Source organism: Nesoenas mayeri (genome assembly GCF_963082525.1).
Source record: "Nesoenas mayeri genome assembly, chromosome: 17".
Classification (NCBI taxonomy): domain Eukaryota; kingdom Metazoa; phylum Chordata; class Aves; order Columbiformes; family Columbidae; genus Nesoenas; species Nesoenas mayeri.
Window position 1 is genome coordinate 2,578,689 of NC_137565.1, and position 17,180 is coordinate 2,595,868.

The following is a 17,180-nucleotide window of genomic DNA, read 5'->3' on the forward strand; positions in this document are numbered from 1 at the left end:
ACAGGCGCACACGCTTTCTTGCTTACAGGGGCCTTGGAACCCACCAGCCTGTCAGATAATCACACTGAGGGTTCCCAGGAGAGTCCCTAATGCATCAGATCACAGCCTTTTTCAGACAGCCCGAAAAACCTTCTCTTGGTTCAACTAAAAATACAATCCCAGTAGAATGAAATTTTCCTCCCTACTGCTGGTTTGGGAGGACTGAGGTTTTCATGGTATGATCTTTTAATGAGCCACCATTGTTTCTAATTAGGCAAGTAACCAAGGATTTAATTAACTGTTGTAACTTGAGTCACACAAGTGGCTAATAGTCTAAACAGAAATTAAATAGAGGTGCCTTATCTCGTCTTTAACCAGCCTTGCACATGCACAGGCTTTTGCAAAGGTCGGGCAGAGCGGAATCCAGCAGGAGACACGATGCTCCTCCGAGCAGCATCTCAACACACAAGGAGAAGAGCCAGAGGCACCAGTGAGCATTTAGCAACACGTGCTGCAGGATATTCAGAAAAGCAGCCAGGAGTGACTCCACTGGTTTGCCAAGACTAAAGGGGACGGGAAGGGAAACTGCTTGCAAGAGGGGATCTAAACAAGATGCCTCAATGTAAAGTTTCCAAAACTCAGATATGCACATGCATTTGCCAAAAAGTTAACCAAAACCTTCAGCTCCAGCACTCGAAGCAGCATTGAGAGTAATTCTCTGGCTGACTGCTGATGCAAGAGTTTTGTTCTCTTCCATTTATGGTCTCCCCCTACAGCTGCCCCCCCCATCAATTCTTTCTACTTTCCCAAACAACATACTGGGGACTGTTTTCAAACATACAAGCCCGAAGCACACAAGTCCAGATGTGGTTTCCCAGCCATGGCTGTTCTGTAGTGCTGCTCTGTGTGCACCTTCCTCCAGGTTTTTAGCTGCTCTCAGTACCACCTAACACAGCGCTGCTGTCAATACTCATTAGGAATTGACATATAAAGCTGCCTCAGCTGATGGGTTTAATAGCTTTCCTCACTGCATTTATCCTTTATCCTTTCCCCAGTCTGTAGATTTATTATCACTACTAATTATCCATTGTCTTGGGTTGATTTGTTTGCTGGACAAAGGTAATTCAGTAACACTGTTTACAGCCTACATCCCCTTCAGGTGCGGTGAGCTGAACTGCAAAATCTGTAATAAGGAGCCCGAGGGGAAAAATAGTACCACTGTTTTTCACCTCTTTTCTCTAATCAGGACAGATAACAGCTTAATCCCCTTTTCTCTTTACTTATCCTGCTCAATACCTTCTGTAAATCAGGTTATCTGGTGGTTCAGCACCTTCTAGAGGGAGTTAGAGATTAGCTGCTGCCCAGCAGAGTAACAGCAAACACTCAGTACTCCCACACCTTTTCTTTGGCCCTGTGCTGTACAGTGCTCTGCCAGATCAAACACAGCATGTCACACCATGAAAAACAGATGGAAGGATCCTTTAATGGTGTAGTATCTGGAAAAGTATTTAGACGTACTGCACAAACACAGCAATGCGCACAGGCCAACCTTTCCAAAGCTGCTCACCAGCTCCCCAGTATTACAAATAGACATCAAGTAGCCAGCTTACTACTGACCTTCAAATATCTCAGTATACACACACACCTACGGGTTCCTTTCTGAAAGTTAAGCTCATCAGAAAAGCTTGGTTTCAGTATGGTTATGATTTTGCCCATATTTGTAGCCTGCTGGCTGGGAGGGCAGCTCCTAAAAGCATTCAAGAACAGGGTCTTGCCCTAAGGATTTTTAGAATAGAAGAGCTTGTGTACACACCAACTGGTGAAGCAACAATCATGGGAGCTCTGCTGAAGCCAGTAGTGTTAATTTACCACAGCTCTGGGAAGTGCACAGAAGACCTAAATGATCTCTATTTCTTCAGCTCTTATCAAGATTTTCCCATCCATATTACTGTTGATAATATATGGCAAACCTGAAACTCCTTCCATCAAAGGAAGTCAAAGTCTTTTCGGAACAGAACTGAAATAGGCTTCGCACTCCTGACAGCGACCAACTGTTGCTGTTGCTGACCAACTGTTCACATTTTCTATGTTGCATGTATGAAGTGCCTATAAAGACTTACCAGAGGGAACTCAGCAGGACAAGAACAGGCCTGTATCCTATAACCTACCAGTATTGTTTGAACCACTTTCATAACAGCCCTGTGCTGACCAGGTGCAAGAAAGGAAGGTCTGCGTTTATTCAGACATTGCTCCTACTGCGTAAATGTACAACCGTGCTTAGTTCACCTCAATCCCCGTCTTATTAGTCTCTCTCTTTGACTTTACTGGTGTTCTAGGGCTGATAAATTTATAGATACAATAATAGGATTGTGAATTAAGACACACGAACACAGTTTCAATTGCAATGATTTGTGGATATGAGGTCATTTAGACCAGTCCACTTTCCTTTTGCCAGAGAAGATTTGTAGCTATTATTTCTGCCCCCCCCACCCCCCCCAAGCAATGATCACATGCTGTTTGCTTCAGCATGGGATGCTGCAATACCTCAATGAATAATATACAAGAAGCAGAAAATAAACAAACCCACTATGCCTGGGGATAATGTGTGATGTGTTCTTCTTTAGGATGATTAAATGTGAATACATGTCATAGGATGTTGGGATTGCTCTGCCAGGAACCCATGAGTCCGAGGGCATACAGTCCTCTATCTGACCAGGCAAATGGCCACAGAAAAGGTTAAAGGAGCCCCCAGGCAGATCCAGCATATGCTCCCTGGCTGCTGCATTGGTTTGGTTTGGCTTGTTTTTCCTGTAAGACACAAGCACTTCATATATTCCAGGGTCAAATTCCTTGCTGTGTCACACCTGGGGAAGTTCCACTGGAGACCACAGCTTGACTTGGCTTTGCCAGCCTTTCCACAGTACCGCACCAGTAAAGCCACAGGAGAAACCTCAGTGGACAGAGCGGGCCACACAGTTCATGGCTCGAGGGGCAGCAGCACCGGACTGTCACTAGTGGGTCTCCGCTGTCCCTTCCCATTGCAGCACCACAAATTCAAACCACCTCCTCCTCTTTCACATGGCATGAGCATCCTGTACACCTTCAGCAACGCTTCCATCTGATGCCTTAACCGCACAGATCAGCATCTTTGGTAGACGAAGAGACTAATATGCCTGAGAAGACAGTTTTCAAAACCAAGACTGCTTTGGAATATCTCGCATCAATTTTCTTGCCTTTTGTTGTGGAGAAGAAGCACAAACAGTGCTGATTTTTAGAATGTGAGTCAGCCCTATAAAACATCAAGACAACAACGACTGCCCATCCACACTGGAAGCACACAAAAACCATTTAACAAAATCTTGCTCTCTTCAGCCTCTTGTGTTCTTGTGTCTGGTTCAAAGTAATTTTAAGCAAAAAAATGCTAATCCTCTTTGCACCAAAAGGGTGTTTCAGCAAGGAAATGTGGTCTGAACTCTGTATTTGTGATAATACAGAATTACCAACACAAACAAGTGTCAGACTATTCACTTCAAATAAATCAGTCACCTGTTCTCAAAACCAAAGCAAATCAATTTTGTCCATAAGAGCAACTACTGATGTGCCACGGTACAATCTCTACCTATTGCACCTCTCAGCATGCAAATGATATCCTTGCCTAGGCAGGCAGATTAATTTCTAAGCAAAGAAACACCTCGCCAGATTTCAACCGTCTTGTTTATCTTCAACACGCTTTTCAGCAAAATAAAGACTGGGACCCGGACCTTCAAATGATGATCCCCTATCCTGCTTTTGGATTTTTTCTTTCACCACAGCGATGCTTGTTATGTGGAAAAGCATTCTGTTGCTGCTGCTTTGTGAAAAAGGATTTTCAGTGAAAGATAAGCAACAGCATCAGAAAAGACTTCTCTAACCAAGCTTTCACTCAGTAAACAGGTGTCTGGCAGATTATCTCACCAAGTTAACCAAAGCTGCAGACATCTGAACCATTCCAGGATGACTAAAATCCCCCTTTTTAAAATATAAAAGCCTTTTATCTGTCAAGCGACACTTCCTGTTCTAAAGGTTATTCTCCTCGGTAGTTGTCAACTATGTATTAATCTAATTCATATAAGCTTTAGAAATAAATACTTTCATGTGCGGAATCTTTTGGGAAACTCTTGATTCCCTGAGGCTTTAAAGAGCAATTGTTGCTTATCACCGTGGAAATTTCCCTTGAATTTAAAGCCTGGTAACAAGAAAAAAAAAATACATCAAATATTTCAGTGATTAAGAAGTTCCCCAGTCTTTGTCACCCTCAAAGGATTTTCATCTGATCAGTAGGGAAACTGCTAAAGAAGAAAATAAAAGGAAAGTGCTGTGACCCAGTAAGGCAGTTCTTGTGTTCCCAGGTCCTGTATTCATCGCTCCTGTCCAAAACTTCTAATAGCTACATCAAACACATTAGACTTTATTTTACAGGGTACATATGTTGGTACTTAAATACAAGTAGATAGTTAAACCCCTCCCTAAAGAGCGCTCATCACAAAACTGCTCTGTGTGGGAGAGGCAAAGCGCTGCCAGAGCACTTAGGAAAAGCAGGTAATTGAAATTGTGCTCCATTTAAACTCCATGCCTGTGCAATAAAAACCTGAGTTTAAGAGCCCTGTAAAGCAGAGAACTTTTCTGGTGCCTTACTGTCTGTCACTGTGCAGAAATAGGTTCACTACAGCAGCAAATTGCTGTGTTTTGTACATTGTTGTACAATGTAGGCATGTCATAAATGGCACGGTACACATGTTAAAAGCCTTCTAACGATGGAGGCTTTCAATCCTCTTGACAGCATTCAAGGGAGAAAATAAAGTATTTGAGCGACTAGGAGCAACCTTCAATGTAGACTAATTTCAAACTGGGTGAGATTCATCCTATGCCCCTAATATCCCATTAGAAACATGCAAACCCAACCTGCCATACCTGAGGATGAACTGATCCACTGTGGAATTGTTGGCAATTGTCACATAAACATTCACAACCTCTCCTTGTTTGACAGGCTTTGAGGGCAACCAGACAACAACATTAGTATCCAGCCGCAGCTCTGTTAGCTGGGACGTCTCCTGGCCTCGGTAGAGGCTGACAGATCCAATCCTCTGCAAGTGGGACATGGTTTCATCCATGCCATCTTTTCCCGGGCGGATAGCATTTCCTTTCCTTATATCCTCAGCGGTACACTCTCCTTTCTCATCTCCCGGTTGAATAGTATAGTAAAGCTCCACAGGGCTCCCTTCAAACTGATCCGATGGCTTCTTACGGCCCGTGACAACCGTGGGGGGGTTAAACCAGCTTGGCAGGAGCTCCAGCTCCGCCACACACAAGCCCAGATCCCCCTGGAGGCGGCAGCTGCCTCTGACTTCGCGCGTCTCTCGGAAAGCGAACACGCGCAGGCAGGGCAGCCGTTCCGTGCTGCTGTAGTCATCCCAGTCCCTGCCCACGATGTAGAACAGCACCTGCACTTTGGGCTTGCTCGGGTAAATTCTGTCGTTCATTATGTAAGCCTGAAGTTTCCAGTTATAAGTGAACTTGTTGGCAGATCCAAAAAAGCTGGAAGTTAACATGAGGTCCTGGGGCACAACTTGTTCAACAGAAAAAGGTCCATAGCTGGCATTTAACACAGGTGGTCTCTTGGCTTTATATGGGAAGAACGATTCCACCCTGGACTGCAAACTGGAATTTCGCATAAAGTCCTGGTTGGCTTCTTTGAGAAAGAAAGATGTCTCGGCATTGAAGATCCGATAGCTCACAGGGAGGTATGTTGGTGATGAAGAAAATCTCTGATTATTGTCCAAGACCCCTCGAGACTCTGTCACTAATAAAAGAAAAGGTGGTGTAAGTTAGATCAAATCTGTTTATGGGTTCAAAGGGACATTTACTACAACTTTAGTGGAGATACTTGGTAAGGTAGGGAAGAGCATTACTTCATGCAAAAAATATTTACGATGTAGCTACGTTTTGATATAGCTAATTCTTTTTTTGCATTACATTCACAAACGAAAAATAAAGCAGGCTTTAGTGCTACCTCGCATTTATCTGCAATAAACATTTTGTCACACATACATACAGGTGAAACACAAAGGATTGTGAGCAGCATGATCACTTATTCATCCTCCCAGAGGGAGTAAGAAGAGGAGGGTTCACATAGCAGCGGACATTCTTGTTCCAATAGCCATTTCACACAGCTGAACTCAACTGCACTGCAGCAGCACTTCACTCACACCCAGCAAACACATAAAGTACTCATTGAATAGTCTGACTTATCACCTGGTTGAGAAATAATTAGGTTACTTGTCATTCCTATGCAACGTCTTGCCTCCCTAACAAAACTTCTGCTGAAGTTCACACACACCAGTTCTCTTAGGGACTGGCCACAAATCCAAGTCAAAGCCTTGCAAAAGCAATTCTGTAAGTAAACAGGGTGTCTTTCAAAGCACGCGTGTGCTCACCTTCCCCACTCTTTTCCGGGTCACACCACCCCCTTCTGAACTTTCTGCCCACTTAGAAACTCCCCTCCTGTCTTTCCGTCCTCGTGTTCAGTCACTGCACGTGTTCGGTTCACCAGCTCGGTCTGCTGACCCCAGGCCCCATGGATGGCTGATCACCGGCCCCACAGGAACACTGGCCAGGACATCAAAGAGTTTCTGTTCTACAGCCAAAAGGCAGAAACTGCTTTTCTAAGAACTGACACACACACCATTTCACTCTCTTCGTCTGTCAAGAAACCTGTGCTCATATTACTGTTTCCAGCACTACGGTCTACACCTCTATAATTCCATACCAACAGTACCCCAGCTTTCTAAGCTATTTAAACAAAGATGCACATCAGAGGCCAGAAATATTTCAACAAGCACACAAGAGAAACTACCAGATATTGGCCAATTTTAAGCTTCAGCTGAAATCAGATTTTTTCTGACATAGATGTTGTTTGCCTGTTGTAAAGATTAACAGTATATATTGTTAAAAGACAAAAACTATTACATAATTAGGGTAGATAGAGAACAGTTAAAATACATGTAGATTACATAATACTACTCACGTCTCTTTCTAACTCATACCGAAGAGATTAACTATAGGTACAGAAGGTAAATGAATGACAATGCATCCAGTGCTAGACTGCCTTTAATATTCTAAAATAGCCCTTGCCCTCAGACATATGTTAGTTCCAATGGCCTTGGGGAACCCCGTCGGAGTCAGGATTTAAGGTTCTGTGTAAGTTCAGCTCTTCAAAGAATGGCAACCGTAAGGGCAATGCATAATGTACAGATTCATCTGAAACTCAGGAACACCTGAAGGTCTCTAAAAAGCCCTACAGAGAGAGAAGTTTTTACCAGCCTTCTCACAAAGGTCTGCAGAGCTCAAGGATTTTTGTAAGTAATAGATTCACCGCCCTTCTAGCATGGCTGGCTGCTAGCATGCTAATTATGCGGTCAAAATTAACTAAATGTTTTCAAGTAATAAATAATCAATATGTGGCATTACACCAAATCACTCCGGCTGACAGACAACTTCACTACAATCGTGTTGGGTGTGCACATAGTGACTGTGCTGGGAAAATGAATTGCTTTGGAAAGCAGGTGTTGGGCAATTAAGAAACAGCAAAAAAAGAAATGGGGGAGGAGGGACAAAACCAAAGCTCTCAAAGGACAGCAGTCATACATCTGAAATACAGAATTAACATGTGTTGATTCATGTTTAATTTATGCATCACCACTGGACAGTAGAAATAGTTTTCATAAATAAGCAAACTGCCATGACTGGACAATAAAACCCAATCAACCAAATAAATAAAAACACCCAATAAAAGGCAAAAAGAGACAAAGAAAAAGGTAAGAGACCTGACAATGAAAACACCAGCACAAGACCTTTTCTGTCAAGTAGATTCATCTTTAAAATATCACATCAGTTGAGCATCCTGTTACAATCCTGTAAGTCTCCAGCCCTTGGCATACATGTTAATCCTGCTGGAAGGGAATCCACAAAGGCCACGTCTCCTGCACTGATGGATTTCCCCTTAGCTGAACCAAAATATTAGCCTGTTAAGGTTACATCCACTTGGGACCATGGACCTTTCAAGAAAACAGCAAAGCCCACATTTCTTGTGGTCCAGAAGCAGAATAGGAACTTGGTTACTGAAATAGTAGCAGTTTGGTCTCAGTTTCCTCTGTAAATCCCTTCACCTGCCCTGGATGAGCCTGCTGAGATTTGGTCACCTCCCTGCAGCCCTTTGCAAAGAGCAACCATTGCCATGAGAGATGCCACCATTATTTTAAATACACCTGGTTTGCTACACAAGAAGTCAGCTTCTTACTGCTCAGTTTGGTTATTGAATTGGACTTGACAAATGATTAGAATTCCTTTATTAGACATCCTCTTGTCTCAGGCCAAGAGCTTTGTAATATTACAGGGCAACAAGCTTTAATTGAAGAAAACATACAAGCACTTCCTTGCACATAAGCATTGACTTAAGCACACAGGTCTATTTTGCTGAAGTGTTTCTATCATTAGAGATACTCTAGATTGGGCACCATTGCTACTGAGGGAATACCTTTGGCTTCAACAGATCTGCAAACAACAGAAATAAACGCAGCGAGCTGCAGAGACAAGTGAACCCCTCTTATTTCAAAGAGCTGTTGATCAGGGTCTGTGCTTGAAACTTAAAAGCTGTTTTGCTGCAATTCCCAGGATTTTTGCTGTAGCACATTATCCTCAGACTGACCGTGGTCCCATTTTTGGGGGCACTCTGCTACCTACAAATAGGCAGCAAGTGCTTCACCCTCCTACATTAGCAAACGAGTTATGGCTTGTCCAGAGATGGAGTCCAGCATGGAAAAGATTAAGAACCATCAAGCAAAGCCAGTATTAGTCAAGAACAAAAGTTAAGGCTTACAAGTCATTATTCCTCCTAACAGCCTGGTGACTTTTTAATCCTTCTTCTGGCATCATACACTTCTGCAGCACTTCATCTGAACCCAAACAGGCATCTGGTAAGCACATCACTGGCTCCAATGTGACAGGCCAGCTCAAATTCCTATAATCTAGCAAGTTCATTTTTGGAGCTGGATATGGAACACTGAACTCTGATCTGTATTATTATTTCTTGGATTCTAGCGTAGGAGGAATTTTCTTTGGGGGGATTTCACATGGAGCTGGAGCCCTGGGTGCTGTATTGACTGGAACAGTCATAAAAGCTTACTATTTTTAAGCCATTCTTTTATGAGGTTGGTTTGAAACAACTTTCTTTTGGATGGGGAATTAAGGGTTTAGATATAGGTGAGAGATTACCGGCCAATCGCCACGTATCTTCACTGCCTGATGTCTGATGAGCCACCGAGCCTTCAAGGAACCCATGTGCCTGTCCCCCTGGTTTTAGTATTTATCTATCAGAAACCAGGATTAGACCTCTGCATTATAAGGCATTATCCAACATCTGTCAGGTTGTTCCATTTTCCTCAGGATTACTGACACAATAGGCACATATGTATAAAGCACAAACTGTTGTTTTGTGATGTACAGCCTTATCACACACAGAAAACAGAATCTTTCAAGTTTAATTTGGAAACACAATGAAAGCTTTCAGAAAACTGCACATTAAAAATGCATTTCCCATCATTTAATGACAGCCTACAAGCTCCAGTTTTTGATGGTCACAGTTCTATATATCCCACCCTTTGACAGAAGAAACTCCAAAATACCCTTTTATTGCAAACCCATCTTCTCTATCACCCTCAATCCACATAACCGAGACATGTTCGTCAAAGACCGACTGACATTCAGGACTGAAATCTATAAACTGTGTTCTCAGACTGGCTGATGACCTTAAAAGTCTGTAAGACAACAGTGTATATGCAAAGGTCAGCAAAGGTTTCCGAAATCACTTCCACTCGCAGTGCTGACATTACCAAATGTCTGTAGTGCCAAGGCCAGCTGACATACTTAAGCTCGTGTACTGCTTAGAATCAAAGATAAATATCTGGAACTCGAGTTTCCATTAATGAAAGCTTTTGTTAAGAGATAAGGTTTGGAAAACTTTCTATAGACACCATTCAAGTAATCAGGCTTTCTTCCCCCTGCTGGATACTGCAAATGTCACTGTCCTGTGAGCAACATACAGTAGGTAAAATGTCATATGATGGCCTTTCATTCCAATGCTGTTTGCCCCATTGTCCTAAACTCCATGGATTCTGCATTCACTCATTGTGTCAGCACTAGAAGTCCAAAGCAAATAACACTTAAGCTGATTTTGTCTGATAGCTGTGGAGAAGAGAAGGATTTAGAACACCAGAGTTTATTCTCAGCTCCATTGAAAACATATGGAGCCAGAGGAAACCTCTGAAAGCCAGTTTCTCTAGCAATGAAATGAGAGAAGTCAAAGTTTGATTGGCTTGGGCTTAAAAAGCAGATTGAGTTCATCAGACAAAAGATTTGTTAAAAACACTGCTTTTTAAACATATTTTTTTTAAAAAAAGCAGGCAAAAATAACCAAATGGAAGTCATAAAGCAAGGGGTACATAGACTATTTGGTTAGGATTTTCTAACGTAACCAGTAACTTTTCAGAGATCTGGACTGTGGATCTCCCATTGAAGACTATGCCAAAAAGGGGTACAATTAGGGGAAAGACAGGGCTCCACAGAGGATGTCTTGAATTTAGACATACAAAACGGCTTACAAAAATCCCCATAAAAATCCAAAACCTTGGCCAGAACATCACAATGATCAGCTACATGAATAACAGTTAGATTTATTATTATTTTTTCTGTTTACTGAAGTGTTGTCAAAATAGGAACATGTAAGATGCAAGTTACAAACATGAAACAAATAGTTCTGGCCTTGGCAATGTATCAGTTCCTTGCCCCATGTCTTTTCCCCTGGTTTTTAACAGAGACATGTGTTCCTTTGCTGGTTAAGTCTTTGTTAGATGCTGGTAGGCACTTGCTCCTCTGTTTAGACATTAAATTGCTTTGCACAAGCTCCTTGTTTAAGAGGAAATTAAGGTCCTAGAGCCTGAAAGGTGCAATTTGCTCAGCACTCTCCACCGCCACAAAACTCAACAAGGACCAAGAGTACAAAGCTCAGTGTGAACTGTGCTCAGATCCATTCAAGATGGATCCTTCGGATATGTAGGTGTAGCAAGGACACAGCAGATGAAAATCTTTCCAACCATTTAGATAGGGAACTGAGGCAGGGAACTGAATTGGCTTTGCCAGGAGTTCTTATCAAAGCACAGAAGTCAGACATCTTTACATCCATTTGATGTCATTGCCCACAAACCAAATCCTTCCATTTCCAAACTTCATTTACACAAAGATTGATAACAAACATCTCAGAAGCCACACGATTTGTTTAGAGGTTGGGCAATTTAAAAGAAAGGGAAGAGTGAAGACTGACAATTATCGTTCTTCACTTCTCCTCCATGGAGGAATTGGGAACAGTAACAGACGTAATGCATGCACACTTTTAATACTTGCACGTATAAAATACTTGCATGCATGCATGCTGTGACTTACAACATGCCAGAATATCCCACTGTCCTGGCTACAGCCCTGCTAATCATCTCAATTTCAAAAATGCAATGAGGATTTATGAGGAGGTTAATTGAGAAATGAGGCTGAGGGGGTGGGGGGCAGCCTTGCTCACTCGGGAAATGAACTCAGCATCACCTTTAACCTCCAAGTAATTCTTTGTCACAGAGCACAAAGCAGCTCATCATACCAGAACAGCAGCAGCACAGAAACCAAGGGGAAATCCATCTGGTGAAACACCTTCCTTCCCAAGGATTAATTAAAAGGGATGGTTAGAGCACTGGTGTTATTGTGGTCACAGCATCTCCAAGGGTTGTTTTTAAGGGGCTGTCTCCTAAAAGGTGACCCAGCTGTGTTACTAACAGAGCAAAGGCCAGAAGATACTGGGGTGAGCAGCTGCCCCTCCCCAAACCTCAAATTGTTGTTTCTCCCAAATACCCTGTCCTGACTCAAAAGCTTTGTGGCAGCAGCCCAGCTCTGCACAGCAGCCACTGGGTGGTCTCTGGTGAATACTGGTGCTGAAGGGTAGAAGCAGAAGGGAAGAGGCTCCTTAAGCCCCAGTCCCCATGCCAGCTCAGCTCAAGCCATTCTTTAATCTCTCCAGTTTACCTGCAACAGAGAAGCAAGTGGGTGAAGAAAATCACAGGAAGAACAAAGCACTACAGGGGTTGTGGTATCAGTACATGGTATGAGAAAGTCAAAACTACAAGAGGAAGAATGAGATCCAGAAGCAGGAATCCTCCAGAGGGACACAAGCAGTCCTGACAGAATTCAAAGTCATGGTGAGGAAATGCCAAAAAAGAATAATGTACACATGCTTTTAGTTGTTTTTATTGTTTAAGGTAGAGAGGGTGATTTAGAAGTCCCTCTCCAAAGTCCCTTTTATTTGCTACAATTGTTTTGCTATGATTTGCTGAAAAAGGTCAAACCAAAAGACATCATCTGTACCATACCTGAGGAAAGTGTCAGGATAAGACATCTGGCAATTCCAGTTCTGGAATTAGGATGCAAAAGCCAATGACACCAAGTTCTCCCTTTCAAGACAATGTTTGTACCAAATGAATAAATTCAGAAACCAAAACCAAGGCATATTTAAGATGAAGATACCTTATAAGAACGCAGATCCAGTGTACAAAGCAGAGCAACAGTCCGGCAAGTCTTCAAGGAGGGATGGAACGGATTAACGAAGTTGACCCGCACACCTCTGAAGGTACAATAGAGTCAGGGTATTTTCTGGGGCTGGGAGAAAACAGAATCCTCTTCTAAGAATCCTACCTTACTGTTGCTTCTCAAGCACCCTTGAAGTCACTGGCAAAGACAGATGACGATGATGGATGTGAGTTTATTAAGCTGAGTGCCCCAAAATTGTGCAGAGCAAATGACTCTTGTACTGTATTTAAGAGGCTGAATGTGTCACGCTCCTAAAGTGCTGTTGCTCAAGAACTGCAAGACGTCCCTGCAAATCAATGAAATAGAGCCTTGCTATATATTTCGCAAGTACTATTTTTGTCCTTTCCTAATATAAGTTCTGAACATCCCTCCTCTCCCATGTCCCTGCCACAGATCCTAATTCACACAGCTAAAACCACCGTGCAGCCTACAATTTTTTTAACAGGTGCAGTCCTTAAAGATAAAATTAATTTTTCCCTTTCTTTGAAAATCATCTTCATTCAGCCTTGCTCCCCAGGGAAATCAATGAGTGCTGACTGAATATGTTTACATAAGATCTCCTCAGGATTTATGCTGTTAAGCATTAGGAGTGTTTTAATCTGCCCTCTAAAGGCCAGCAAAGCTGGTGTGGGTGGCTAAAACGTCTCAATACAACGAACACCATCCGCTCACCGCTGGCACCACTGGCTGCACTGACTGCTGGCTCTGCAGCAAGAAACCACATCAGCTCTGGGGACACAGGAACTAGAAACAAAATAAAGCTACGGATTTAATCAGAAGTCTTCTGATAAACTGTAAATCCAGCTCTTTAACTAACCCTCAGACTGACTGGTCATATCATGGCTGAGAAAGGAAAAAGCCAAATACCTTCTCCCTGTTGTAATTTCAGTGAAGCCAGATGTGTTACATCAGAAGAGACTGTGGTCTAGCATGGCTGTTCGATCAAGACAACATGATCTCAGCAACAATTAAAGATGCCTGTGGCTTCTGGACATGCAGGAACAAAGGAAACCCTTCTGCTGGAAGAGGGGTGAAATAAAATTCACTGCTGTCTCCATTAGTTAACTAAAACAATAGACCCAGATTACATAAAAAGGAAACTACCATGAGCTTTGCTACGTGCTAGTCAAATAATGACCAGTTTACAACACTCACCCGGCAGTTCCTTTTGACTCCATGTAAAGTCGGAGTGGCACGAGAGTCATCATGTCATGCAAATTCAAGAACCAAAACTTTAATAGCAATCATTTTTGCTTTTAGTAGAGAAATATAAAGCCAATGCCACCCTGAAGTGCCAGAGTACTGTATTAACACTCTTATCCGCTGTAGGGCTTTTGGATTGCTATTTTTTGTTTCTTTTATAAGTCTATTTAAACCTGTCTGCATCTCAGTTTGCTAGAGCTGTTTAACCACGTATGAGCTCCATCCATGGCCAGCTGTAATAAACAGCACATGCTGTAACCCAAGCAGGCAGTTGTGTGAGTTCACTGGAGATCCTCATTCAAGAAAAAGAGAAAAGAAAAAGAAAACAAGAGTAGGTTTAGAGATGTTGTAAATACTGAGCTTCTCACTGGGAAAAGTAATGCATGGTACTGTGCTCCATGGAAAGACAAGGATTAGGGGGTATGAGGAAGCCTGTTTACACCAGGCTCCTCTTGAGCTAACAACCTTTTTGTGATGTTTTACTTCAGAGGCAATATCATGCATTTGATTTAAAAGGCAGATACAAGCATCATATACCCTTGATATAGCGCAGACTACATAAAACTCTTGCCCTGTGGGCTGCATAGTAAAGAGCAGAACAAGTCTCTTCTTGGTATAAATTTAAAGGAAGGACCTACAATATGGAGAAATCTTCAAAGGCTAGTCAGGTTTCCAGTCCAACAACCCTGCCAAGTGCTCCTTTAATCCTTTATTTACCAGTAAATCTGCCGCTCCGTTCGGCAAGCTTTCGCTGGTATTGGGTTTCAGCCCGAGACCCGAAAGCTGTGAGCATGTGCTGTGGAGCCCTAATGAGAAACTCAATCTATTAATGGGCAGACCTTCTCCGCAGGACCAGGTCTTGGCAACATGAGTCAGTTCCTGAACTTTCACCTCCCACTTGGCAGCGTACCAGACTAACTCCACATCTCTCAGCTGGCTTACATTATCAGCTCATTATTAACATACATCAGGGCCAGATCTCTTTTACATGCACCCAGCAAACAGGAAACTACACAAGGGGAGGGCTCCTCATTTTTGTCTGGCTCTGGATCTCATAAAAATGACTAATTAGAACCAGCTAGAGTGGAGGCATCGCACAAATTTGCTCACATGTTCTCTGCCTGCACACCTTAGTCCTGGCTTGGGATAAACACCATGAAAGGCTACAGGAATCCATGGCTGGCTGCAATATTAGGGCATCCCTTCCCTCTGCCACATTATCTTACAGTTCTTATCACCAAGAACTTACGTGAGGCAGAGACATCCTATTCTCCTTAATTTGTATTAAAGGAATCACTGGGCAGACAGAAGAAATAACTTGTCTAACATCACACAAAGTCTACAGCAAAAATGCCAGGTTCCCTGAAATCAGTTCCTCGGCAGGGACTCCCCCCTGCAGGAAGAACGGCAGGAACTCTTTGCAGCTCATTTCAAAAGAGAATGGTGTCTATTTCAGATCTACATGCATGCATTGATTCAGAGACACAGAGTTTCACTGTAAAGCAGCCTGCAAAACACTCAACATACACAGCGCACTTGGGGAAAGCATTATAGTGAATCTCTCATGATGACAGTTGTCTCCCATCAAGCATGGCAGATGATTCTCTTGCACAAGACATGCTGTCCTTAATAACACACTACTATTTGTCATGAGGTCTCCCACTTTTTTCCCCCCTTACACAATTAGTACTCTTTACTTTCATTCTCTAGTTGCCCCCTCCTTACCAGTCATCCTTATGCTCAGATTTGGCAAAAATAAATCTCTCTCCCCCAGGTACCCAGTTCAAATCTGGCCCAGCCAGGCAGTAACTGAAACCTGACTCAACCTGATAACTGTTTCCACACCATCTGAGCAGAGACACCAGCACACAATCAGTGCCCCCCTTACAAAAGCTAAATGGGGACACTCAGGAGCAAGAAAGGTCAGAAAAGGCTCATCAGGTCAGATAGGGAAGAACATCAGTAATGTGAATTAAACTAATGCTGTTGCACTGTATTCTGTACCTGTAGACATGTTAGATTAAGGTACATATCCTCTTAATGCCAAGAGCTCACACCTGTTTTGAAATAAACTTTCAGGAAAAATAGCCTTAATGTGAATCAATATAAAATCTGGCAAAATCTAAGAGCATACACAAGCCCTTAATTTCCTTCAGCTGCTCAAAAGGTAGCAATTTATATTCCTTTTTTTTTTTTTTTAGAAATATTAGTTGTGGTTAGTATTATTTTTCAGAGCTGATCTCATTTCATAACTTGCCTCCTATTCAGACTGAATTTATGCACAGATGTTCAGAGCCAAAAGTCTGTTCTCATTTAATCCACAGCAGAACAGGTAAAGAGTAAATACATTCCACACAGGTTCCTGTCTCGCTGCCCCAGCCTCCCATAGCACAGCGGCCAGCACCGCAGACGCACCAGCTGCCAAATGAGCCGCTGTTTCCAAGAGGTTTGTGTCAGCTCTGCTCCTCTGAAAGCTTCCACACTAACAACTAGAAGAACTAATACAAAATATTCTTATAGAACCAAGGCCTTTCAAATGCAAAAGAGCTGGAAGGAGATTTTTAACTATTTAAAATGAACCATCTCTTCTAAAAGCATAGTTCAGAAACCTGCAGTGATCAAAAGCCGACTCTTCATGGATGCAATGGTCATCAGAAAGAGAATGTTTCAGATCAACCAGTCAAGAATAAACCATACAGCTCTTCACTGCAATTACACTGATGGCAAACTCCAAATTCAGATGATGGTTTTGTTATCCACAATAACATTAAGGTAACCCCACAATAGAGGCACCACATCTGCAATTCTCCTAGAGCTGCTGAATTACCTTCGGCCACCCGTTTCTACGTAGATAAAAGCCCCAAGTAAAATAAGTAAGAGTTCTTCTTCAAAAATAAAAGCCTGAGGCCTTAAGCAGCGCTCAAAAATGGTTTGGGACCTTTGAAAGGGTGATTATGTAATGGAAAGTGGTATTATTAAAACTATAAACCTGAAAAATATTCTGGTGCATCAATACATTATGATAAACTCAAAGATAAAATGTATATTTAAACATATTTTCATAAAACTTTAAGCCTCTTTATTTTGTCTTAAGTACCTGCAGAGGCAACCTGATTTCAGAGATGCCAAGATCCCTCTAGTCTCAGCAAAATTAGCCTCATTAACAAACAAATCAGCCTAGTGCCTACATATGGATTTAGCAATTTTACTTTAGGTTACTCAATTAGAAGAGCGCTGGCTCTTTTCCTTTCCTAAATGCTTTCAAATTAATGAAAAAAATC

At 42.4% G+C, this 17,180-nt stretch overlaps 1 protein-coding gene across 2 annotated transcripts in view; it reads right to left on the reverse strand.

The window, feature by feature from the left end:
• Nucleotides 1-17,180, reverse strand: part of TMEM132C (transmembrane protein 132C) — a gene marked incomplete at both ends in the record, with an annotated part of 160,905 nt that overhangs the window by 108,592 nt on the left and 35,133 nt on the right. For both annotated transcript variants that reach the window (XM_080355361.1, XM_080355362.1), the window contains one exon: nucleotides 4,930-5,818. In XM_080355361.1, coding sequence (XP_080211487.1) covers nucleotides 4,930-5,818 — 889 coding nt within the window. The remainder of the gene's footprint in view (nucleotides 1-4,929; nucleotides 5,819-17,180) is intronic.